The sequence below is a fragment of the Triticum aestivum genome, chromosome 6B (assembly GCF_018294505.1).
Source record: "Triticum aestivum cultivar Chinese Spring chromosome 6B, IWGSC CS RefSeq v2.1, whole genome shotgun sequence".
NCBI classification, from domain to species: domain Eukaryota; kingdom Viridiplantae; phylum Streptophyta; class Magnoliopsida; order Poales; family Poaceae; genus Triticum; species Triticum aestivum.
In genome coordinates, this window is record NC_057810.1 from 149412294 (window position 1) to 149438779 (window position 26486).

General features: G+C 45.2%; 3 protein-coding genes across 6 annotated transcripts; 2 read left to right on the top strand and 1 right to left on the bottom strand.

Moving 5' to 3' along the window:
• The first annotated feature begins 251 nt into the window (after positions 1-251).
• Positions 252-6071, top strand: LOC123136263 (splicing factor 3B subunit 1). Of its 4 annotated transcripts, none has more exons than XM_044555607.1 (4): positions 252-4194; positions 4928-4983; positions 5409-5481; positions 5572-6071. In XM_044555607.1, the coding sequence occupies exon 1, from the start codon at positions 341-343 to the stop codon at positions 4187-4189; it is 3849 nt and encodes a 1282-aa protein (XP_044411542.1). In that variant the 5' UTR covers positions 252-340; the 3' UTR covers positions 4190-4194; positions 4928-4983; positions 5409-5481; positions 5572-6071. The 4 variants fall into 4 exon arrangements, with proteins under 4 accessions (XP_044411542.1, XP_044411543.1, XP_044411541.1 ...); XM_044555608.1 differs by having other exon boundaries at positions 5409-5478; XM_044555606.1 differs by having other exon boundaries at positions 5409-6071.
• A 12799-nt stretch (positions 6072-18870) lies between these two features.
• LOC123136265 (dolichol kinase EVAN) lies at positions 18871-23321 on the top strand. Its single transcript, XM_044555609.1, has 14 exons — positions 18871-19245; positions 19934-20046; positions 20205-20393; positions 20511-20615; positions 20930-21000; positions 21082-21156; positions 21228-21454; positions 21610-21799; positions 21881-21946; positions 22147-22235; positions 22319-22433; positions 22573-22624; positions 22708-22808; positions 22915-23321. Exons 1-14 carry the CDS (start codon positions 19052-19054, stop codon positions 23026-23028), a joined length of 1701 nt encoding a protein of 566 aa, XP_044411544.1. The 5' UTR covers positions 18871-19051; the 3' UTR covers positions 23029-23321.
• A 1443-nt stretch (positions 23322-24764) lies between these two features.
• LOC123136266 (glycine-rich cell wall structural protein 1) lies at positions 24765-25801 on the bottom strand. Its single transcript, XM_044555610.1, has one exon. It carries the CDS (start codon positions 25762-25764, stop codon positions 25117-25119), a length of 648 nt encoding a protein of 215 aa, XP_044411545.1. The 5' UTR covers positions 25765-25801; the 3' UTR covers positions 24765-25116.
• Positions 25802-26486: the final 685 nt, after the last annotated feature.

The window sequence follows — 26486 nt, forward strand, 5'->3', positions numbered from 1 at the left end:
CTCCTGATTTATTTCTTGAATTCACCCGCAAAATAATACTCCCTCCGTAAACTAATAGAGCATTTAGAGGGAGTAATAATTTATTTCTTGATTTTTTCATTTATTTTAAGTCGGTTCACTCCGTCCTAAAAAAAAAGCCGGTCATATTCCGTGCCCCAGAAAAGAAGGCGGTTCCTTTTTTTCCCCAGATCAATCAACGGCCCAGAGGCCAGAGTTCTCTGCGATCTACTCGTACTTTGCCAGATCCCAACTTCCCAAGTCCAAACCATTCCTTCCACTCAATCTCGCCTCGCCTCCCCCCCATCCCTCTCTCGCGAAACCCTAGCCACGCGCCGCCGCCATGGACGGGATCGACGCGGAGCTCGCGCGCGCGCAGGACGAGCGCCGGAAGTTGGAGGAGGCCCTGGCGGCCGGCGCGCTCATGGCCGTCTCCTCCGTCACCTTCGACAAGGACCTCTACGGCGGGGGCGGCTCCGGCTCCGACCGGTTCGCCGGCTACGACACCTCCATCCCGGCCTCCGAGGACGACGCGCCCGAGGACGACAGCGCCGAGCCCTCCGCCGCCAACCCCGCGGTGCGCCGGCTCGCGTCCTACACGGGCCACGCCGTCGCCGCCGCCGACATCCCCCGCTCGGAGGACGACGACGGGATGCCCGCCAAGAGATCCCAGCGCATCATTGACCGCGAGGACGACTACCGCCGCCGCCGCCTCGACCGCATCATCTCGCCCGAGCGCCACGACGCCTTCGCGTCCGGGGAGGCCACCCCGGACCCCTCCGTCCGAACCTACGCCGATGCCATGCGCGAGAGCAAGGTGCAGCAGGAGAAGGAGCACGTGCTGCGTGAAATCGCTAAGAAGAAGAAGGAGGAGGAGGAGAAGGCCAAGGAGAAGAAGGCTGCGCCTCAGCCGCAGCCAGCCGCGACCAAACGGCGCAATAGGTGGGATCAGTCGCAGGACGGCGATGCTGCTGCTGGGGCCAAGAAGTCCAAGACCTCAGACTGGGATGCCCCTGATGCAACTCCTGGTATTGGGCGCTGGGACGCCACTCCAGGCCGTGTTGGAGATGCAACGCCCTCTGTGAGGAGGAATAGGTGGGATGAGACTCCAACTCCAGGGAGGATGGCTGACGCAGATGCAACTCCTGCAGCCGGTGGCATTACTCCAGGAGCCACCCCTTCTGGGGCATGGGATGCTACTCCTAAGCTGCCTGGTGGGCTTGTCACACCAACACCCAAGAAGCAGAGGTCGAGGTGGGACGAGACACCAGCGAGTATGGGGAGCGCAACACCTGGTGGTACAGCAGCGACACCTGCAGGGTTCAACACTCCTGGACAAACACCATTCGGAGCAGAGAACCTTGCCACACCAACACCTGGCCACCTTGCTGCCCGTGGCCCGATGACTCCTGAGCAGTACCAGCTCTTGCGATGGGAGCGGGACATTGAGGAGCGGAACAGGCCTCTCACTGACGAGGAGCTTGACTCCATGTTTCCGCAGGAGGGATACAAGATTCTTGAGCCTCCAGCTTCATACCAGCCCATACGTACCCCAGCAAGGAAGCTGCTCGCTACGCCAACACCTCTGGGCACACCAATGTATGCTATTCCAGAGGAGAACCGTGGACAGCACTTTGATGTGCCCAAGGACCTGGGTCCTGGTTTGCCACTCATGAAGCCAGAGGACTACCAGTACTTTGGGACGTTGCTGAATGAGGACGAGGAGGAGCAGCTAACGCCAGAGGAGCAGAAGGAAAGAAAAATCATGAAGCTCCTGCTCAAGGTAAAGAATGGCACACCCCCACAGCGGAAGACAGCACTCCGGCAGCTCACGGACAAAGCACGTGAGTTTGGTGCTGGCCCATTGTTCAACAAAATCCTGCCATTGCTCATGCAGCCAACACTTGAGGACCAGGAACGTCATCTCCTGGTGAAGGTCATTGACAGGGTGCTGTATAAGCTGGATGAGCTGGTCCGGCCATTTGTGCACAAGATTCTTGTTGTTATCGAGCCACTTTTGATTGATGAGGATTACTATGCTCGTGTTGAGGGCAGGGAGATTATCTCAAATCTTAGCAAAGCTGCTGGTCTTGCTACTATGATTGCTGCCATGAGACCTGATATTGATAACATCGACGAGTACGTGAGGAATACGACTGCCAGGGCATTCAGTGTGGTGGCTTCTGCTTTGGGTATCCCGGCCCTCCTCCCATTTTTAAAGGCTGTTTGTCAGAGTAAGAAGTCCTGGCAAGCTCGGCACACTGGTATCAAGATTGTTCAGCAGATTGCTATTCTCATGGGCTGCGCTGTTCTGCCTCACCTTAAGAACCTAGTTGAGATCATTGAGCATGGTCTAAGCGATGAGAACCAGAAAGTGCGGACGATCACTGCCCTCTCTCTTGCTGCACTTGCTGAAGCTGCTGCGCCCTACGGTATAGAAAGTTTTGATAGTGTCTTGAAGCCTCTCTGGAAGGGTATCAGATCTCACCGTGGAAAGGTCCTTGCTGCCTTCTTGAAGGCTATTGGTTTCATCATCCCTCTTATGGATGCTCTGTATGCCAGTTACTACACGAAGGAGGTCATGCAAGTCCTGATTAGAGAGTTCCAGTCCCCAGATGAAGAGATGAAGAAGATTGTCCTGAAGGTTGTTAAGCAGTGTGTCAGTACAGAGGGTGTGGAGGCTGATTATATCCGGAGTGACATCCTTCCAGACTTCTTCAAACACTTCTGGGTTAGGAGAATGGCCCTAGATCGTAGGAACTATAAGCAACTTGTGGAAACAACAGTAGAGATGGCAAACAAGGTGGGAGTTACTGGTATTGTTGGGAAGATTGTTGAGGATCTGAAAGATGAAAGTGAGCCTTACAGGAGAATGGTGATGGAAACAATTGAAAAGGTGGTGGCCAACTTGGGTGCCTCGGATATCGATCCTCGTTTGGAGGAGCTGCTTATTGATGGCATCCTGTATGCTTTCCAAGAGCAGACAAGTGATGATGCAAATGTCATGCTTAATGGTTTTGGAGCTGTTGTGAATGCGCTCGGCCAGAGGGTCAAGCCTTACCTTCCTCAGATATGTGGTACCATTAAGTGGCGGTTGAACAATAAGAGTGCGAAAGTTAGGCAGCAAGCTGCTGATCTGATCTCAAGGATAGCTATTGTTATGAAGCAGTGCCAGGAGGAGCAGCTTATGGGTCACCTGGGTGTTGTGCTATATGAGTACTTGGGAGAGGAGTATCCTGAGGTGCTGGGTTCAATTCTCGGAGCATTGAAGGCTATCGTGAATGTTATTGGTATGACTAAGATGACGCCTCCGATCAAGGATCTCCTTCCTCGTCTGACTCCCATCTTGAAGAATAGGCATGAGAAGGTCCAAGAGAACTGCATTGATCTAGTTGGTAGGATTGCTGATCGTGGAGCAGAATTTGTTCCAGCTAGGGAGTGGATGAGGATTTGTTTTGAGTTGCTGGAAATGTTGAAGGCTCACAAGAAGGGTATCAGAAGAGCCACTGTGAACACATTTGGTTATATTGCCAAGGCAATTGGGCCACAGGATGTGTTGGCCACTCTGTTGAACAACTTGAAGGTGCAGGAGCGACAGAACCGTGTCTGCACCACTGTAGCAATTGCTATTGTTGCTGAAACTTGCTCGCCTTTCACAGTTTTGCCCGCCCTCATGAATGAGTACCGAGTTCCGGAGCTAAATGTTCAGAATGGTGTTTTGAAGTCTCTCTCTTTTCTATTTGAGTATATTGGTGAGATGGGCAAAGATTACATATATGCTGTCACTCCCTTGCTCGAAGATGCCCTAATGGACAGGGATCTGGTTCACAGGCAGACTGCTGCATCTGCTGTTAAGCATATGGCTCTGGGAGTTGCTGGCTTGGGTTGTGAGGATGCTCTTGTCCATTTGCTTAACTATATCTGGCCCAACATATTCGAGACATCTCCCCATGTTATAAATGCCGTCATGGAGGCTATTGAGGGGATGCGAGTTGCTCTAGGTGCAGCTGTGGTTCTGAATTATTGCCTCCAAGGCCTTTTCCATCCAGCAAGGAAAGTACGTGAAGTATATTGGAAGATCTATAACTCTCTGTATATTGGTGCACAAGATGCACTTGTTGCTTCTTATCCTGCACTGGGCGATGATGGAGACAATATCTTCAGCCGTCCAGAGCTAGCCATGTTCGTGTGATCAATGTGAGTCTTATTTCTTATTTTGTATTTCTCACTGTAATATCTGTAATGTTTGAGTAGCTACTGAAAAATTCTGTCAAGATATGAAATAAGTTTGTAATATTGGTTGATACATTTTATGTTTACTAGTTTTGGGTGCTTAATTCAGCAATTCCTTTTGATCCAGACTGTACTTGTAGGAGTTGTCTATTCTTAAGCTGTTGGAGTAATGTTTACTCAAATACGGACAACAACTTTTAACCTGCAGTTATTGAACACTATGCTCAGTAGGTCTCTCCCTACTATCTCGAGAGAAAAAACTCAGCCAGTAACGAATCGGAACTCTGATAATAGGTTATTATTTAATTTCATTCAGCTCCATCAGAATTTGCAACTATTGTTTAAAGTGCAAAATCTAGAACAGGAACACAATCAGATCGATTTTACATTGTCAAGACTTGAGCATGAAAATCTTTAAACTCCAAACATGTATGTTGTCCAGTTTAACAAAAGGTGGATGCAGGTAGTAAACAAAATTCCGTTAGTGGGTAGTTGTTTCTTTTCCTGTTTTTTCACATCTACTTTCTTGCCTTTGTATTCAACTGTTATCAAGATTCTTTGTTTCATGCTCATTCATCTATTTGCGTAGATTCTTAAAATATTACAGTCTTCTATTGTGTTACTTTCAGTTTTACATTAGTCCCGAACTCCTAACAAATATCTAAGATTGGTGTCATTTTGTTGTGTTGTCCTGTAGATTTACATATCCTGCTTTGTGGAGACTTCACATTTTGAGGAGTATCTTATGTCCAGGTAACGAATCTGTATATGATGCTATACATTCTGCTTGCAATTGATCATGGACATGTATTTTTGTATGGCATATGCATGTTTTGTGCTAAAATGTATAAATTCTGCCAAGAATATTATTTTCTACTCCCTCCGTTCGGAATTACTTGTCGCGAAAATGGATGTATCTAGACGTATTTTAGTTCTAGATACATCCATTTCCAAGACAAGTAATTCCGAACGGAGGGAGTAGCTAGTTGTGTTCGTAGTAAATAGCTGCTCAGTTTAAGTAGAATCAGCTGTACATGTCATTTTAGCATGCGAGCAGTAGCAAGTGGTGTTTAATCTGTATCGTCATGTTTCCTTTTGCATTTTGCTGTATGCTGTATTTTTTTTGCTCTCTACAAGTAATACAAAAGCAAGAATCTGATATACAAACGCATTGACAGGCAGGATGTGCATGTCCATGTATCGTCATCCACATGCATCAATGCAGATGCATGTGAAGCTTGAACTGGGGTGGTATTTGAATTAGTGCTCACATTTATTTGAAATGGTGTTGTTTGTTCTTGCAAAGTCTGTTTTTATGAAGCTGCATTTTTGTATTTGCAGGCTTGTTGCTTCCTGAAGGGGGTGCAATCTTTAAGAAATACATTTTTTTGTCCTGGTTGACTGTACTGCTTTAACCTACTGCTGGAGTCCTATGGACTAACAGTTTCAGAACTGTTGTGTTTTCAGGGTATTTCTCTCCCAAGTTTTACGCTGAGGAGTGACGAGTCTTCTTATCTGGATCTGCGACCAGGCGACGTAAGGGCAGAACATCATGTTAATTTCGTCGCAGATGATAGTATGTGAAATCAAGTCGTTAGTAGTGAAGACAATAAGATCATAGTAGCATCAATGTCATCTTATTTATCATGTATATTTGGTTATGATGGCCAGCCTCTGCTGTCGAAACTCTGTTTTAGCGATGTTTTGTAACGCTGTAAACCATCAAGCTCTGTACTATGTGTGCTGTGGCATGACTATGTCTAGAATGCTTGCATAGCTTGCGTTGTTTTGCACCTTTTCGTGTTAAACGTGGACTGATGTTCTTCAGTTTGATTGATCCATAGCAAAATGTATCATCACTCTTCTAACAGTTTCTCAAGCAGTAGTTTAGTTATGGTACTCCCTCCGTCTGGTAATACTTGTCCTAGAAATGGATGTATCTAGACTTATTTTAGTTATAGATACATCCATTTTATCCATACATCCATTTCAAAGACGCGTATTTTCGGACAAGGATATGTAGACCCTGTTCGGCAATCCAACTCACAGAAATTCAAGGATCTGCGGTGTGGCAATCCAGCAACTCACGGAAATTCCAGGATCTGCGATGCTCTGCGATTTTCAACTGCAGCTCTGCCTGCTTCGGGAGGCCCGTAATGTGTGTGTAGCCCATGTAAGCTTGAGGGTGATTTCAATGAAGTACGTCCAGATGAACACGAGGGGGTAGGACAACGGAGCAACGCTCAAATCCAGGCTTTTAGAGACGCTACTGATATTTGCATGTTGCTAGATTTGGGGTTTAAAGGAAATTTTTGGACTTCCGAAAAGAAGGTTACTGGAGGCACATACACACGTTGCAGGCTGGATCGAGCAATGGCAAACGCTGAATGGATGGCAAGGTTTCCCTCGGCCTCGATAACGCATCTCACCGGGAGCACTTCCGACCACTCACCCCTGCTCCTGGAACGTGGGGAGACAAATGTACCTCATACAGCGAGGACTTTCAAGTATGAAATTATGTGGGAGCTGTTGGGTTTCGTAGTAATTTTAAAATTTTTCCTACGCGCACACAGGATCATGTGATGCATAGCAACGAGGGGAAGAGTATTGTCTACGTACCCTACGCAGACCGACTGCGGAAGCGATGACACGACGTAGAGGAAGTAGTCGTACGTCTTCACGATCCAACCGATCAAGCACCGAAACTACGGCACCTCCGAGTTCGAGCACACGTTCAGCTCGATGACGATCCCCGGACTCCGATCCAGCAAAGTGTCGGGGAAGAGTTTCGTCAGCACGACGGCGTGGTGACGATCTTGATGAACTACAGCAGCAGGGCTTCGCCTAAACTCCGCTACAGTATTATCGAGGAATATGGTGGCAGGGGGCACCGCACACGGCTAAGGAATCGATCACGTGGATCAACTTGTGTCAACTTGTGTGTTTAGAGGTGCCCCTGCCTCCGTATATAAAGGAGCCAAGGGGGGAGGGTGCGCCGGCCAAGAGGGAGAGGCGCAGGAGGAGTCCTACTCCTACCGGGAGTAGGACTCCCCCCCCAATCCTATTCCAACTAGGATTCCCAAGGGGGAAAGAGGGAGAGGGGTGGCCGGCCACCTCTCCTAGTCCTAATAGGACTAGGGGAAGGGGGGAGGCGCGCAGCCCCCTTGGGCTGCCCCTTTCTCCTTTCCACTAAGGCCCATGATGGCCCATATGGCTCCCGGGGGGTTCCGGTAACCTCCCGGTAACCCGGTAAAATCCCGATTTCACCCGGAACACTTCCGATGTCCAAACATAGGCTTCCAATATATCAATCTTTACGTCTCGACCATTTCGAGACTCCTCGTCATGTCCGTGATCACATCCGGGACTCCGAACAACCTTCGGTACATCAAAATGCATAAACTCATAATATAACTGTCATCGTAACCTTAAGCGTGCGGACCCTACGGGTTCGAGAACAATGTAGACATGACCGAGACACGTCTCTGGTCAATAACCAATAGCGGGACCTGGATGCCCATATTGGCTCCTACATATTCTACGAAGATCTTTATCGGTCAGACCGCATAACAACATACGTTGTTCCCTTTGTCATCGGTATGTTACTTGCCCGAGATTCGATCGTCGGTATCCAATACCTAGTTCAATCTCGTTACCGGCAAGTCTCTTTACTCGTTCCGTAATACATCATCTCACAACTAACATATTAGTTGCAGTGCTTGCAAGGCTTATGTGATGTGCATTACCGAGAGGGCCCAGAGATACCTCTCCGACAATCGGAGTGACAAATCCTAATCTCGAAATACGCCAACCCAACATCTACCTTTGGAGACACCTGTAATGCTCCTTTATAATCACCCAGTTACGTTGTGACGTTTGGTAGCACCCAAAGTGTTCCTCCGGCAAACGGGAGTTGCATAATCTCATAGTCATAGGAACATGTATAAGTCATGAAGAAAGCAATAGCAACATACTAAACGATCAGGTGCTAAGCTAATGGAATGGGTCATGTCAATCAGATCATTCAACTAATGATGTGACCTCGTTAATCAAATAACAACTCATTGTTCATGGTCAGGAAACATAACCATCTTTGATTAACGAGCTAGTCAAGTAGAGGCATACTAGTGACACTCTGTTTGTCTATGTATTCACACATGTATTATGTTTCCGGTTAATACAATTCTAGCATGAATAATAAACATTTATCATGATATAAGGAAATAAATAATAACTTTATTATTGCCTCTAGGGCATATTTCCTTCAGTCTCCCACTTGCACTAGAGTCAATAATCTAGTTCACATCGCCATGTGATTTAACAGCAATAGTTCACATCACCATGTGATTAACACCCATAGTTCACATCGCTATGTGACCAACACCCAAAGGGTTTACTAGATTCAGTAATCTAGTTCACATCGCTATGTGATTAACACCCAAGGAGTACTAAGGTGTGATCATGTTTTGCTTGTGAGAGAATCTTAGTCAACGGGTATGTCATATACAGATCCGTAAGTATTTTGCGAATTCTATGTCTACAATGCTCTGCACGGAGCTACTCTAGCTAATTGCTCCCACTTTCAATATGTATCTAGATCAAGACTTAGAGTCATCTAGATTAGTTTCAAACTTGCATCGGCGTAACCTTTTACGACGAACCTTTTTCCATAATCGAGAAACATATCCTTATTCCACTAAGGACAATTTTGACCGCTCTCCAGTGATCTACTCCTAGATCACTATTGTACTCCCTTGCCAAACTCAGTGGTATGGCATACAATAGATCTGGTATACAGCATGGCATACTTTATAGAACCTATGACTGAGGCATAGGGAATGACTTTCATTCTCTTTCTATTTTCTGCCGTGGTCGGGCTTTGAGTCTTACTCAACTTAACACCTTGCAACACAGGCAAGAACTCCTTCTTTGACTGTTCCATTTTGAACTATTTCAAAAATTTATCAAGGTATGTATTCATTGAAAAAATCTTATCAAGCGTCTTCATCTATCTATATAGATCTTGATGCTCAATGTGTAAGCAGCTTCACCAAGGTCTTTCTTTGAAAAACTTTTATTCAAGTATCCTTTCATGCTTTGCAGAATAATTCTACATTATTTCCGATCAACAATATGTCATTCACATATACTTATCAGAAATGTTGTAGTGCTCCCACTCACTTTCTTGTAAATACAGGCTTCACTGTAAGTCTGTACAATAACTATATGCTTTGATCAACTTATCAAAGCGTATATTCCAACTCCGAGATTCTTGCACCAGTCCATAAATGGATCGCTGGAGCTTGCACACTTTGTTAGCTCCCTTTGGATCGACAAAACCTTCCGGTTGCATCATATACAACTCTTCTTCCAGAAATCCATTCAGGAATGCAGTTTTGACATCCATCTGCCAAATTTCATAATCATAAAATGCGGCAATTGCTAACATGATTCGGACAGACTTTTAAGCATCGATACGAGTAAGAAAATCTCATCGTATTCAACACCTTGAACTTTGTCAAAAACCTTTTTCGACAAGTCTAGCTTTGTAGATAGTAACACTACTATCAACGTCCGTCTTCCTCTTGAAGATCCATTTATTCTTAATGACTCACCGATCATCGGGCAAGTCAATCAAAGTCTACACTTTGTTCTCATACATGGATCATATCTCAGATTTCATGGCCTCAAGCTATTTCGTGGAATCTGGGCTCATCATTGCTTCCTCATAGTTCGTAGGTTCATCATGGTCTAGTAACATGACTTCCAGAACATGATTACCATACCACTCTGGTGCGGATCTTACTCTGGAAGACCTACGAGGTTCAGTAGTATCTTGATCTGAAGTTTCATGATCATTATCATTGGCTTCCTCACTAACTGGTGTAGGTGTCACTGAAACAGTTTTCTGTGATGAACTACTTTCCAGTAAGGGAGCAGGTACAGTTACCTCGTCAAGTTCTACTTTCCTCCCACTCACTTCTTTCGAGAGAAACTCCTTCTCTGGAAAGGATCCATTTTAGCAACGAATGTCTTGTCTTCGGATCTGTGATAGAAGGTGTACCCAACAATTTCCTTTGGGTATGAAGACGCACTTCTCCGATTTGGGTTCGAGCTTATCAGGATGAAACCTTTTTCACATAAGCATCGCAGCCCCAAACTTTAAGAAACAACAGGTTAGGTTTACTGCTAAACCATAGTTCATACAGTGTCGTCTCAACGGATTTAGATGGTGCCCTATTTTAAAACGTGAATGCAGCTGTCTCTAATGCATAACCCCAAAACGATAGTGGTAAAGAGATATCATAGATCGCACCATATCAAATAAAGTGCGGTTACGACGTTCGGACACACCATAACGATGTGGTGTTCCAGGTGGCGTGAGCTGTGAAACTATTCCACATTGTTTTAATTGAAGACCAAACTCGTAACTCAAATATTTGTCTCCGCGATCAGATCGCAGAAACTTTATTTTCTTGTTACGATGATTTTTCCACTTCACTCTGAAATTCTTTGAACCTTTCAACTATTTCAGACTTATGTTTCATCAAGTAGATATACCCATATCTGCTCAAATCATCTTGTGAAGGTCAGAAAACAACGATGCTTGCCACGAGCAACAGCACTCATTGGATCGCATACATCGGTATGTATTATTTCCAACAAGTCAGTAACTCGTTCCATTGTTCCGAAGAACGGAGTTTTAGTCATCTTGCCCAAAAGGCACGGTTCGCAAGCATCAAATGATTCATAACCAAGTGATTCCGAAAATCCATCTTTATGGAGTTTCTTCATGCGCTTTACACCGATATGACCCAAACGGCAGTGCCACAAATAAGTTGCACTATCATTATTAACTTTGCATCTTTTGGCATCAATATTATGAATATGTGTATCACTACGATCGAGATCCAATGAACCATTTTCATTGGGTGTGTAACCATATAAGGTTTTATTCATGTAAATAGAACAACAGTTTATTCTCTTACTTAAATGAATAACCGTATTGCAATAAACATGATCAAATCATATTCATGCTCAACGCAAACACCAAATAACATTTATTTAGGTTCAACACTAATCCCGAAAGAATAGGGAGTGTGCGATGATGATCATATCAATCTTGAAACTACTTTCAACACACATCATCACTTCACCCTTAACTAGTTTCTGTTTATTCTGCAACTCCCGTTTCGAGTTACTACTCTTAGCAACTGAACCAGTACCAAATACCGAGGGGTTGCTATAAACACTAGTAAAGCACACATCAAACACCTGTATATCAAATATACCCTTTTTCACTTTGCCATCCTTCTTATCCACCAAATATTTAGGGTAGTTCCGCTTCCAGTGACCATTTCCTTTGCAGTGTAAGCACTCAGTTTCAGGCTTTGGTTCAGCTTTGGGCTTCTTCGTGGGAGTGACAACTTGCTTGTCAATCTACTTGAAGTTCCCCTTTCTTTCCCTTTGCCCTTTTCTTGAAACTAGTGATCTTGTCAACCATCAACACTTGATGCTCTTTCTTGATTTCTACCTTCGTTGATTTCAACATCACGAAGAGCTCGGGAATCATTTTCATCATCCCTTGCATACTATAGTTCATCACGAAGTTCTACTAACTTGGTGATGGTGACTAGAGAATTCTGTCAATCACTATCTTATCTGGAAGATTAACTCCCACTTGATTCAAGCGATTGAAGTACCCAGACAATCTGAGCACATGCTCACTAGTTGAGCGATTCTCCTCCATCTTTTAGCTATAGAACTTGTTGGAGACTTCATATCTCTCAACTCGGGTATTTGCTTGAAATATTAACTTCAATTCCTGGAACATCTCATATGGTCCATGACGTTCAAAACGTCTTTGAAGTCCCGATTCTAAGCCGTTAAGCATGGTGCACTAAACTATCAAGTAGTCATCATATTGAGCTAGCCAGACGTTCATAACTTCTGCATCTGCTCCTGCAATAGGTCTGTCACCTAGCGGTGCATTAAGGACATAATTCTTCTGTGCAGCAATGAGGATTTAACCTCAGATCACGGATCAAATCCGCAACATTGCTACTAACATTTTTCAACACAATTTTCTCTAGGAACATATCAAAATAAACACAGGGAAGCAACAACGCGAGCTATTGATCTACAACATGATTTGCAAAATACTACCAGGACTAAGTTCATGATAAATTTAAGTTCAATTTAATCATATTACTTAAGAACTCCCACTTAGATAGACATCCCTCTAATCCTCTAAGTGATCACGTGATCCAAATCAACTAAACCATGTCCGATCATCACGTGAGATGGAGTAGTTTCATCGGTGAACATCATTATGTTGATCATATCTACTATATGATTCACGCTCGACCTTTCGGTCTCCGTGTTCCGAGGCCATATCTGCATATGCTAGGCTCGTCAAGTTTAACCTGAGTATTCTGCGTGTGCAAAAACTGGCTTGCACCCGTTGTAGATGGACGTAGAGCTTATCACACCCGATCATCACGTGGTGTCTGGGCACGACGAACTTTGGCAACGGTGCATACTCAGGGAGAACACTTCTTGATAATTTAGTGAGAGATCATCTTATAATGCTACCGTCAATCAAAGCAAGATAAGATGCATAAAAGATAAACATCACATGCAATCAATATAAGTGATATGATATGGCCATCATCATCTTGTGCTTGTGATCTCCATCTCCGAAGCACCGTCATGATCACCATCGTCACCGGCGCGACACCTTGATCTCCATCGTAGCATCGTTGTCGTCTCGCCAATCTTATGCTTCCACGACTATCACTACCGTTTAGTAATAAAGTAAAGCATTACATCGCGATTGCATTGCATACAATAAAGCGACAACCATATGGCTCCTGCCAGTTGCCGATAACTCGGTTACAAAACATGATCATCTCATACAATAAAATTCAGCATCATGCCTTGACCATATCACATCACAACATGCCCTGCAAAAACAAGTTAGACGTCCTCTACTTTGTTGTTGCATGTTTTACGTGGCTGCTACGGGCTTAAGTAAGAACCAATCTCACCTACGCATCAAAACCACAACGATAGTTTGTCAAATAGACTCCGTTTTAACCTTCGCAAGGACCGGGCGTAGCCATACTTGGTTCAACTAAAGTTGGAGAGACAGTCGCCCGCAAGCCATCTCTGTGCAAAGCACGTCGAGGGAACCGGTCTCGCGTAAGCGTACGCGTAAGGTTGGTCCGGGTCGTCTCGTCCAACAATACCGCCGAACCAAAATATGACATGCTGGTAGGCAGTATGACTTGTATCGTCCACAACTCACTTGTGTTCTACTCGTGCATATAACATCAACATAATAACCTAGGCTCTGATACCACTGTTGGGTTTCGTAGTAATTTCAAAAATTTCCTACGCGCACACAGGATCATGTGATGCATAGCAACGAGGGGAAGAGTATTGTCTACGTACCCTACGCAGACCGACTGCGGAAGCGATGACACGACGTAGAGGAAGTAGTCGTACGTCTTCACGATCCAACCGATCAAGCACCGAAACTACGGCACCTCCGAGTTCGAGCACACGTTCAGCTCGATGACGATCCCCGGACTCCGATCCAGCAAAGTGTCGGGGAAGAGTTTCGTCAGCACGACGGCGTGGTGACGATCTTGATGAACTACAGCAGCAGGGCTTCGCCTAAACTCCGCTACAGTATTATCGAGGAATATGGTGGCAGGGGGCACCGCACACGGCTAAGGAATCGATCACGTGGATCAACTTGTGTCAACTTGTGTGTTTAGAGGTGCCCCTGCCTCCGTATATAAAGGAGCCAAGGGGGGAGGGTGCGCCGGCCAAGAGGGAGAGGCGCAGGAGGAGTCCTACTCCTACCGGGAGTAGGACTCCCCCCCAATCCTATTCCAACTAGGATTCCCAAGGGGGAAAGAGGGAGAGGGGTGGCCGGCCACCTCTCCTAGTCCTAATAGGACTAGGGGAAGGGGGGAGGCGCGCAGCCCCCTTGGGCTGCCCCTTTCTCCTTTCCACTAAGGCCCATGATGGCCCATATGGCTCCCGGGGGGTTCCGGTAACCTCCCGGTAACCCGGTAAAATCCCGATTTCACCCGGAACACTTCCGATGTCCAAACATAGGCTTCCAATATATCAATCTTTACGTCTCGACCATTTCGAGACTCCTCGTCATGTCCGTGATCACATCCGGGACTCCGAACAACCTTCGGTACATCAAAATGCATAAACTCATAATATAACTGTCATCGTAACCTTAAGCGTGCGGACCCTACGGGTTCGAGAACAATGTAGACATGACCGAGACACGTCTCTGGTCAATAACCAATAGCGGGACCTGGATGCCCATATTGGCTCCTACATATTCTACGAAGATCTTTATCGGTCAGACCGCATAACAACATACGTTGTTCCCTTTGTCATCGGTATGTTACTTGCCCGAGATTCGATCGTCGGTATCCAATACCTAGTTCAATCTCGTTACCGGCAAGTCTCTTTACTCGTTCCGTAATACATCATCTCACAACTAACATATTAGTTGCAGTGCTTGCAAGGCTTATGTGATGTGCATTACCGAGAGGGCCCAGAGATACCTCTCCGACAATCGGAGTGACAAATCCTAATCTCGAAATACGCCAACCCAACATCTACCTTTGGAGACACCTGTAATGCTCCTTTATAATCACCCAGTTACGTTGTGACGTTTGGTAGCACCCAAAGTGTTCCTCCGGCAAACGGGAGTTGCATAATCTCATAGTCATAGGAACATGTATAAGTCATGAAGAAAGCAATAGCAACATACTAAACGATCAGGTGCTAAGCTAATGGAATGGGTCATGTCAATCAGATCATTCAACTAATGATGTGACCTCGTTAATCAAATAACAACTCATTGTTCATGGTCAGGAAACATAACCATCTTTGATTAACGAGCTAGTCAAGTAGAGGCATACTAGTGACACTCTGTTTGTCTATGTATTCACACATGTATTATGTTTCCGGTTAATACAATTCTAGCATGAATAATAAACATTTATCATGATATAAGGAAATAAATAATAACTTTATTATTGCCTCTAGGGCATATTTCCTTCAGGAGCAACATGAGGGCCTAAAACAATTTGTTGCGGAAGGATGGTTAGCCGAAGCACCTTCTGCTTCGGCCGAGCAACTAAAGCAGAAACTACTTACTCTTCCGCAAGGCCTCGTCAGATGGAGCAAAGACAATTTTGGAAGTGTTAGAAAGGAGATAAAACAGCTGAAGAAAGTGCTAGAGGAGATGCGAGGAGACCCGCTGAGGATTGCACCATCCCATGTTGAACTCAAAATCAACAAGCGGTTGGTTGAGATGTACCATAGGGAAGAAATTATGTGGCGTCAGCGCGCACGAATTTAGTGGCTGTCGGAGGGTGACAGAAACACGAAATTCTTCCATCTCAGAGCTAGCATACGAAGGAAGAAAAACATGGTCAATGCGCTACAAAACTCACTTGGGGTAATTGTCTCTGACCCGGCTGAGTTAAGGGAGATGGTCAACTCCTTTTATAAAACACTCTATGAAACGGAAGGGGCCCATCAGGTGGAAGCAGTTTTGGAGCATGTCCCGCGGAAAGTAACAGAAGAGATGAACGCCTCCCTTTGTGCTCCATACACCAGTGATGAGGTCAGAACATCATTATTTCAGATGTTTCCAACGAAAGCCCCGGGGCCTGATGGTTTTCCCGCTCATTTTTACCAGCGACATTGGGATATATGTGGTGAAGAGGTCACCAATATCGTTCTGAGGATAGTCAGAGGAGAAGAGAGTCCAGAGTGCATCAATGACACAGTTCTAGTTCTCATCCCTAAGGTAACAAACCCCACTGTTTTGGCTCAATTTAGACCTATAAGTCTTTGCAATGTTCTCTACAAGATAGCATCAAAGGTAGTTGCAAACAGACTCAAAGTTATACTGCCAGATATTATATCTGAGGAACAGTCTGCGTTCGTGCCAGGGAGGCAAATCACTGATAATATCATATGTGCCTATGAGTGTCTGCACTTCATGAAGCGTTCACGATCAAAATCTAACAGCTTTTGTGCTTTGAAGTTGGATATGATGAAAGCCTATGATAGATTGGAATGGAACTACCTGAGAGCAATCATGACTAAACTTGGTTTTGCAGAGCAGTGGATCAATACTGTTATGGCCATGATATCTTCAGTTTCTTTTTCGGTTATGCTGAATGGAGAGAGACTTGAATCTTTTAAACCGTCCAGAGGGATTCGACAGGGAGACCCAATCTCCCCCTACTTATTCTTGATCGCAGCAGAGGGCCTATCGTGCCTCCTGAAATCCAGTTCTCAGTCATCATCTTTGTCAGGTATTAAGGTGGCCCCCTCGGCGCCATTGATTAACCACTTGTTATTTGCAGATGACAGCCTGTTGCTTTTCAAGGCCAGCATAGAGGGTTCGGTTGAAGTGTCAAACCTACTAAATACATATTGTAGAGCTTCAGGACAAAGGGTCAACAATGACAAATCATCCATATTTTTTAGCAAGGGTTGCCCGGTCCCGGTCAGAGAAGAGGTGAAAAATCAGCTACAGCTCCAGAATGAATCTTTGTCAGAGAGGTATTTGGGGATGCCAACTGATGTGGGTCAGTCAAAGAACGGGACATTCAAATACTTGCGGGACAGGGTGTGGGAAGAGATCAAAGGGTGGATGGAGAAACTATTGTCTGCTGTGGGAAAGGAGGTGTTGATTAAGTCTGTAGCACAAGCCATCCCGGTCTTTTCTATGTCTTGTTTCAGATTACCACGGGGTCTATGTGACAGCATCACATCTATCATCAGACAATTTTGGTGGGGAAGCAAGCGTGGAAAAAGGAAGCCAAGCTGGGTGGCATGGGACACCATGACAATGCCGAAACACATGGGAGGCCTAGGTTTTCGTGACCTGGAGATTTTTAACCTCGCCTTACTTGCACGTCAGGCTTGGAGAACCTTAACCGATGATACATCACTAGCTGCGAAGATCCTCAAAGCAGCTTATTTCCCTGATTCCTCATTACTTGAGGCAGAGGTGGGAGCTCACCCGTCACAGATCTGGAGAGCTATACTTGATGGCCGGGATGTTTTGGTGCAAGGTTTAGTTCGACGGATAGGAGATGGCGAAACAACATCTATCTGGGATCACAACTGGATTCCAAGGGATAGCTTTAAGCGCCCTATCACCTCCCTCGTCCCGAATCCACCTACGTTGGTGAAACACCTTATTGATGCCACTACCGCTACCTGGAATGAGGAGCTGATCAGCGCTGTTTTTACCCCGTTTGATGCCCAGGAAATTTTGAAGATTCCGCTATGCACGCGTCGAGTTGATGATTTTTGGGGTTGGCATGAAGAAAACCATGGGAAGTTCAACGTCAGGAGTGCATACCGTATGATATTAAGGACAAAAATCCATCGGGAAGCTTGGCTAAACGAATCAGAAGGCTCATCGCATGTCCAGCAGGAGAGTAAGCAGTGGAGCAGCATTTGGCATATACAAGTCCCATCCAAAGTCAGAATGTTCGTGTAGAGATTAGCAAGACAGTCCATGCCAACTGGCGAGCTATTGAACCACCGCAACATGTCATCAGAAGTCAGCTGCATCCTATGTGGGGCAAGAGATACATGGAGGCATGCTCTCCTTACTTGCCCGATGTCAAGCAGTGTCTGGGCGCTGGCTCCAGAACACCTAGTCGAAACCCTGGCACAGGAGGAATGTTCCCATGAATGCTCTAAGGACTGGCTGTTCCATTTACATGAGATAATGAACAAGGAGGACTTTGTGAGGGCTATTGTTACGGTGTGGGCAATATGGAGCGCGCGGCGCAAGGCGATTCACGAGGCCATCTTCCAATCACCAGTGACAGTTAAAGGTTTTATCACAAGGCTGATTTCAGAACTACAAGCGGTACATACACCGAAGATACAGATGACTACCGCAAGGACTCCCAGACCCTCTCAGTGGCAGCCGCCGGTGACCAACTGCGCAAAAGTAAATGTAGACGCGGCGGTTTCTCGTCATGGAGGATATGGGGTAGTGGCAGCCATCAGTCGCGATGCAACGGGCAGTTTTTTGGAAGCATCAGTGCTAGCCTTTCGACATCTAGCTGATCCGCAAGTGCTTGAAACATTGGCGGTGCGTGAGGCACTTGCCCTTTCTGATGATCTTTACATAAGGCGGATTCACGTGGCCTCGGACTGCAAAGGTGTCATCGAAGATATTCAGAAGAAGAATACTCCCAGCTATGGAGCAATCATACGTGAAATACTAGTTCATTCAGCATCTTTTGATATTTGTAATTTCAGTCACGAGTTTAGGAGCTCAAACTTTGAAGCTCACAACCTTGCAAAGCATGCACTCTCTCTTGGTGGTGGCCGCCATGTCTGGTTAGGGCACCCGGGAGATCTTCCATCCGTCCCTGTAAACATTATGACGATTTAATAAAGCTTTGCAAGTTTGTCTAAAAAAAATGTAAGCTTGAGCTGCATGTCGTTGTGGTAGGAAGAAGCGAGCGGCCGCGGTGGCCCGGTCTCGCCGACCGCCATTTCTGACCGAGACCAAACCGAACCGAGTCGTGTGGTCAGTCACCCACCGCACCACCCAAAACCAAGCGTCCCAGCCAGACCAAACTACCGAGAAACCACGCGCACGCGGCGCGGGAGCGCAACCCTGAACCGACTGCCGGCCCACCTCACGTCCGGCCGGTTCGCGCCGTGTCTCCGACGCCACTTCCCTCCCTCCCTCCCTCCTCCACCCGGATCGGGCTCGCCGGCACCGCCCATGGCGTCCTCCTCGGCCCTGCTCACGGGGGAGCGCCTCGTCGTCTTCCTCTTCGCCGCGCGCGTCGCGCTCGCCGCCCCGGCCGGCCTCGCGGCGCCGCTCGCGCTCCTCGCGGGGGCCGCCCTCGCCGTCGAGCTCGCCGTGGACCGCTCCGCCGCGGCCCCTTCCTCCCCGCTCCGCCGGTTCAGGACAAGGTGCGGCCGCACTCCCTCGCCTCGTCCCCACCCCATCCCACGGGATTAAACAAAATCCTCGCGATTCGGCCACCCACGCGGATTTTCCAGAGTGTAAATTTGGTCTCGTTCGGTTCCCCACCAGAGAAATGCGTGCGTTTAGATGAGCACCACGGAAGCGAGGCTCTCTCGCAAAAATCTCTAGCACGAAATGGTCAAGACCGCCTCATTTCATTGGGTTGCCAACAAAATTGGGGACTATTGGCGGTGTTGTTAAGGCAATAGCAGATGAGCGGGGGATGCAAACAGGAGCTTAATCCTGGGCTCTGATGGAAATTACCGCTTAATCCTTGTTCGAATTGTTATTTAACATACACAGTAGAAATGCGTCTTGTTCATGGTGTAGGGACTACCGTCAAGTAGAATGTACAAGTTCTGGGGGCCTGTCGAGATTCATTTTAGGTCCTATGATGCGCAACCCCAATTGCATTCTAGCTACTATCCCCGAGCAGAATGTACAGGTTCAGAGGGTCTGTTGAGATTCATTTTAGGTCCTGTGATGCGCAACCCCAATTGCATACCTCTACTGTATATCCTATTTGAGTTGTGTGTCTACTTAGTTTTATATCGCGTCTTTTGTGGCAAGCTACAAAATATAAAATTGAACCTAGTGCTTGGTGTCTGATGTATATAGTTATATATCCTCCAGGCCAGGTGCTTCATCAGGCATTCTTCTTGGCGCAACTACTTTGCCATGTGTCATGCTTGCACGGTTAATCCAGCTTTCGAGGATTTTACCAACAGATCCCAATGGAGCACAAGGTATACTCCTAATTTTATCATCTTCATCAACAATTGAACAAGTCAGAGGACTTGTGAAGTGCATTTATCCTCTGTTTTATGTGCCATTGAACCTTTCTTTTTGTGATGCATACATTTTACCTTTTACTAAATACATATATTTTTGTTTATGTGGCCAGAATTTGCATACCTCGAAATGCAGTATTGGGCAGTATCCATCAGCTGCGCCAGTGTGCTGGCTTTCTTCCTTTGGCATCTACGTCAGTCTGCCAACAATGAGATTTCTAAAGCTTTGAAATATGGTTCATTGATGGTAGTTTTATACCTCGTGACATTCTTGCTGTTCTTCCTACTGAAGACTGATGGAGGTAACATGCAAGACTTCAACTGCATTCAACGATGATTGCATTGTGTTTTTTTGGGATCTAATTCAAGTCCAAAGATGACAAGGATTTGACAAAATATTTGTGTTGAATTTATTGTAGGTCTGTTAGCGATGACCAAAAATGGGTATCTACTCTGCCATGGTGTGGCTGCTGTGATCTTGATCAAGCACATTCTAGAGAAGTTCCCTTCATGTTCATCTTTTGGTTTGTACCTGAAGTCTAAGATGTAATTAGATCTTTATTTCTATTCTTCTGTTTATATCTGATTGCATATCCTAATAGGCATTTATACATTTTCCTAGATACCTTATGGATTAAGATAAATCCCATGCAGAAATATACACACACATAAGAACGGTTGCAATTGCCCCCACTTTGTTTAGTATCTTTTGCATGTAAGGCCAACTATTTTGTATGGTTCTTGTTTAGTAGTGCAATTTATTAGTATATCTATCTCCTCTTCACTTTGACTTGGAAGTACAACCTTTTTCTTATTTACACTCTTCTGTAAATTCCAGGGGAAGGACTTCTGGTATCAAGTGGTCTCGTTGTTTACTTTGGTGATATTCTGGCTCGTACTCTTTCAAAGGTGTGAATTGTTCCTAACTATATGTTTGCCATAAAGAAAGAGCAAATCTGACGTTTTGTATCATTTTAATTGCACTGGCAGATGGAGGTGTCTGCATCATCAGGAGCATTCATACACACACCTGGAACTCAAAGCGAGATAGCCACCGTCATTCAGGTAGAGTTTTTGTTATTTCGATGGTCTGGCTTGAGCTATATAGCATTTACATCTCGAACTTCTTTTGGCAGGGGGTTTTGCTTGGTCTTTTTCTACTTCCCTTGCTGTACAAAAGTTCTCTTCAAGTTTGGGTTTACTGTCGAACATTGGGCAAGCAACGAACACAAGCAATTGAGAAACGAGCAGAAAAAAGAGCAGGTTCTGCTGTATTTTATATCTCGTTGTTAGTGGTGTTATTGTTCTTGGTGCCGTCATGGACGCGGCTTGTTCAAGGTCTTGAAGTCCATCCGTTTGTTTGGTAAGAATCACCGTTTGACTTTCATGGGAAGAGCATACCACTTAACGTTAGTGGAATTAATATTTTAACTGTGCACTCTGTTCTTTCTCGGAAAATCTTCTGTATATTTACAGATACTGACTTTGTTGTTTGCTTAATGGCTCATTATTTCACAGGGTTCTTAACTACATGTTCACCAATTCAGATGAACGGCTTCTTTTATGTGCATACTGGATATTTGTCATATGTGTATCAATTAGAAGGTTCTACAGTATATCAAAGCAAAGCAAAACAGAGAGAATTCTTTTGCGCAAGTATTATCATCTTGTTGCTGTCCTGATTTTCTCTCCTGCCGTTATATTTCAGGTATTGTATACATCTTTTCTAATCTAATCCCACTAGAATATTTCAAAAGTTATTGTGATAGATTTGATCTATGCTTTGCAGCCTGCTTTCTTGGACTTGGCATTTGGTGCAGCATTTGCTCTTTTCTTAATACTGGAGATGATTCGTGTAAGAATCTTTTGATTCTCCTATGTCCTTCCCCACTCTCTTTCCTTTTCCCTTTCAACAGTACTCCCTCTGTAAAGAAATATAAGAGCATTTAGATTACTAAACTAGTGATCTAAACACTCTTATATTTCTTTACGGAGGGAGTATCTGTTATGCCAAGTTGTGCTCATTTCTCCACAAATGTTCAACTATGTCATCAGGTTTGGGAAGTATACCCTCTTGGGCATACCATACATCAATTCATGAACGCTTTCACTGACCACCGTGATTCTGAGATTCTAATTATTAGGTAAGTGTGCTTTAGTACTTTTTATTTTCCGTATTTTACATCTTTCACTGTATGATATAACGTCTTTTATTGGGGGTTTTCAGTCATTTCTCACTCTTACTGGGCTGCGCACTTCCTAAATGGATGTCATCTGGATTCAATGACCGACCCCTAGCCCCTTTTGCTGGAATTCTCAGCTTAGGGATAGGTGATACAATGGTAGGTCCAGTGGCCTGTTAATATCATCTACTCTATGCCTTCTTCTAATACAAAATGACGCGCACTTAGGTGTGTGTCTGAGGAAAACAATCCCTATTGCACTGTGTCATATCTGATGTATTTTCTGATTTGAACCCAGGCATCAATGATAGGGTACAAGTACGGTGTCCTAAGATGGAGCAAGACAGGAAGTGAGTTTGGTTTTCTTTATTCCTTTGGTCCTTCCGCACTTGTCCGCTGATCACTTGTTATGCGTGTTTTCCTGTATTGTTAGAGAAAACAATTGAAGGCACGGCAGCAGGCATAACCTCTGTACTGGCAGCCTGCTCAATTCTGGTGACACTGTTAGCTTCAAGCGGATACATTCTTTCACAGGTTCGATCCCTTAATTTCTTGCACCGAATCGAGGAAAGCTTTATGCTAGAACATGCAACACAGCTCGAATAAACTGCCACTGACCGTTTTTCTTATGTTGGCACAGCACTGGTTGTCACTTTCGGTTGCTGTGACGTTGAGCTTATTACTGGAAGCATATACGACACAGCTGGATAACGCTTTCATACCCCTTGTGTTCTATAGCCTTCTATGTCTGTAAATGAAGAGCAACCTGCTGTACATCCAACTGACCTTGAGGTCCTCTTTTTGGTTACTGCTAATATATATAGTACAGCAAGGCAATAGCTAGTCATTTGACCTCTTTGCCTCCTTGGTGCTCCTTTGTACCACCTCTGATTTAAAGTGTAGGCTTAGGTATATAAGAATATAAAAATAGAATTAGTGAATACGGAGTACTTCAGTAGAGGACATCTTTTCTTCGGTACAGATGAAGCTCTATGCTATAACTGTAAGTTTGTAACAGCTTATCTTGAAGTGGTTCCATTCCATCAACTCTTTTGATCTTCTGTTGGGCGCATCAAATAAGAGTTGTATGAAGTAATGATGAGTGTGGATATTATGGTCATGCTGTTGTGAAAACCGTTGATTTTACAATCTCTTGGGCGGAGAAACGAAAGCGAAGTTGAGCCATCATTTCCCCCTTCTTTATCGAAGCAAGAAGGTAGAACAATTGCAAAACAGCACTATAAGTTTATTTTAGCAACTACTATAGCATAAGCTTAATTATTACTCCCTTTGTCCGGAAATATTTGTCTTCAAACTGGATAAAAGGGGATGTATCTAGATGTATTTTAGTTCTAGATACATCTCTTTTTATCCATTTTGATGACAAGTATTTTCGGACGGAGGGAGTAATTACTAGCATAGACCAAATATAATAGAAGTTACTTAATAAATTAGAACAATAGCATATAAAAGCCATTTTAACAGTGGCATTATTGCATTTGTTTGCTAACGATAGCAAAAATTACTTACTTAGCAAAAATGATTGTATAAAATCATTTTTAAATGACATTAGATGAATTAACCACTGACCATGGCAAAAATCAACATTAGCAGTAGGTGAATTCACTTTTGTAAGTCGTTTAAGAGAGCTGAAATTGAACTGTTTTAGGTGCTATCTTAAATGTCTAAAAGGTCTTACAAAAGTGAATGAAGGGAGTACTAAAGATATAACAAAACTTAATATGGCAATCAATGGCTTGATGGTCTGTTCACAAGCAAGATCATTGACATGAAGGTCCGTACAACGCACAGGCAGTATCTCGGCAAATTTCAGGGGGTGGCTCAGGGGCAGGGTCAGGTTCATTGCGACCATTCTCGTCCTTCAGCCTGGCTGCCGGCTCCGATAGCAGGCACAAGACCACTGCGCTGCCCACGAATCGCCCTGCAACGGGTTCTCTCCTCACAGTCCCATGTCCTCCTCGTGTCCTCTTACACGAGCCGCCCGATCGTCCGACCTCCTTGTGTCCTCTTGTGCTGGGGGCCTCACGTTGCGCCACACCCTCCTACTCTCTGACGTGTCACTCGACATTTTCCTTGCGGCCAGATCTGGCAAGCCAGATGAAGGGGCGTTGGTTCCACTCACATCACACCATCATTTTTAGATAGAGAAAGAGAAAGGCATTGTCTCGTTGAGAGGGATGTGTTGGAGTAAGAGGTTTATTATGCTTTCTAGTGTGAGCCGAGCTTATATAATGTCCAGACACATCAAATATTGTAGTTACTGAAAATCGTGTGCGATGGTGTGTGATGTGGGATCTCACATAGCAAACAAGCGTTACAACTGTAACTGTGAGCCATGTGCTCACATGTCACATGACACTTCTGGCCCAACGTGTACCTTCCTATGCAATAGCCATATCACACACATTTCTGACTCAACCAGACCACGTGCGACGAGCTTATGGGCAGTATCTTCATCTTGACAACAGATTAAGCACAATAGTAACATCACAAATTACTTGCATCTTATAGTACCTTACATATACAATATCTCTCTTTGAGATATTAGTTCATCAACAATTTCCATGCTGTATCCATTGCTCCGTCTTAAAGTGAACAAACTAGATCGACCTTGGCCACATCGGATCAGAGTATTGATCACACTGCCTAGGGAACCAAGCTAAGAGTTGTATCTCCACTAGCATACAACTCACCACTCTCTTTTTTAGTTATACTATTCCACTTCAGGATTTTGCCTATGAAGCCCACAAGCATTGGGAGTGTCCAATTCCACTTAACCCGTGCCATATCCATTTCTCGGTCTTAAAGTGAACAAACTCGATCAACCTTGGCCACTACCACTGCCGGAGCCCCCGGCGACACCTCCACTGGTCGACCCAACACCACCGCCCCCTCCGCTTCCGGTAGAACCATTTGAGCTACCAGATCCTCCGCCATCGCCCACTGCATTACCAGCACGACCAACACCACTACCACCACCCGAGCTACTGCCCCCATTTCCACCTCCAACACCACCGCCTCCACTGTTGCTCACACTCACCCCACCACACCCGATGTGAACATCGACACCACCTCCAGCCCCACCCCCTGCATGCACACCGCCGGCGCCATCGGCCCCACCCCCACCTCCGCCGATCCCCACATCCACACCACCACGCCCCACGTCAATGCCAACGCCCGCACCCGCGCCACCGCCCGCACTCGCACCGCCACCACGGGTAGTGCCAGCCCCGCCTCCAAGCCCACCGCCGACAGCGATGGACGCGTCGTGCCCGCCATGTCCTATGCTCACCCCGAAGCCCCGGCCGCCACCCTCCCCGCTGCCACCTTTGATGGAGAACGACTTGCTGTCATCCAGTGCGTTTTTGTCCTCTGGTAGGAGCCTTGCTTGGGCAAGCTGGAGAAGTGAAACGCACAGCAGAAGTAGAGCTGAGATGGCCAGACGGCGGCAGGAGGTGGGAGCGGCCATGGAGGAACTGCAAGGATGATCGGCGCAGTTGCTTGTGTAGGTGTGCTGATGACCCTGTTGTGCGCAACGCGTGGATTTTTATAGAACAAATAAAGCCGATGTCTCCATACTGGAATAAGTAGCCACAAAGTAAAGGTGATCTGATCCTAGTGAGCTGTATAGCAATTGCCAATTGGCCAAGAGAATTTTCACGTGTACATGCTTGTGGTACCAGAAAACAAAAACAAGCTCAAGCCACATGATCATCTGTGGGATTAGAACCTTGATCTCCAGCTAAATACTCCCTCCCAAAATAAATGTCTTAACTTTGTATTAACTTTAGTACAAAATTGTATTAAGCTTGAGACACTTATTTTGGGATGGAGGGAATATATAGCTAAGGTTTGAGATATTTTTTGGCTGGAAAGAAGGGGAAATATATGCAACTAGTTGTTGTCATAAGGTAAGATTTTTGCTCCCTCCATTCACATAGATTTTTCTGAAAATCAAGATTCGTAAACTTTGACCAAGTTTATAAATAAAAAAATATCTACATCTACAAATATCTAATATTACAGAAGTATGTCTCATGATGTATCTAATGATATATCTTTAGTATTTGTAGATGCAAGCACCTATAAACATGGTCAAAATTACCACATGGCACATGTGGTAAGCAATTCAAACTTAAAAAAAAGCATGGTCAAAGTTTATGAAGTTTGACTTCTCAAAAATATATATGC

Coding starts and splice junctions, on each gene's coding strand:
- LOC123136263 (XM_044555606.1), top strand. CDS start 341: ATGGACGGGATCGACGCGGAGCTCGCGCGCGCGCAGGACGAGCGCCGG.
- LOC123136265 (XM_044555609.1), top strand. CDS start 19,052: ATGGCGTCCTCCTCGGCCCTGCTCACGGGGGAGCGCCTCGTCGTCTTC. Junction 21,455..21,609: donor GAAGTCCATCCGTTTGTTTG/GTAAGAATCACC, acceptor ATTATTTCACAG/GGTTCTTAACTACATGTTCA. Junction 22,809..22,914: donor GCGGATACATTCTTTCACAG/GTTCGATCCCTT, acceptor ATGTTGGCACAG/CACTGGTTGTCACTTTCGGT.
- LOC123136266 (XM_044555610.1), bottom strand. CDS start 25,764: ATGGCCGCTCCCACCTCCTGCCGCCGTCTGGCCATCTCAGCTCTACTT.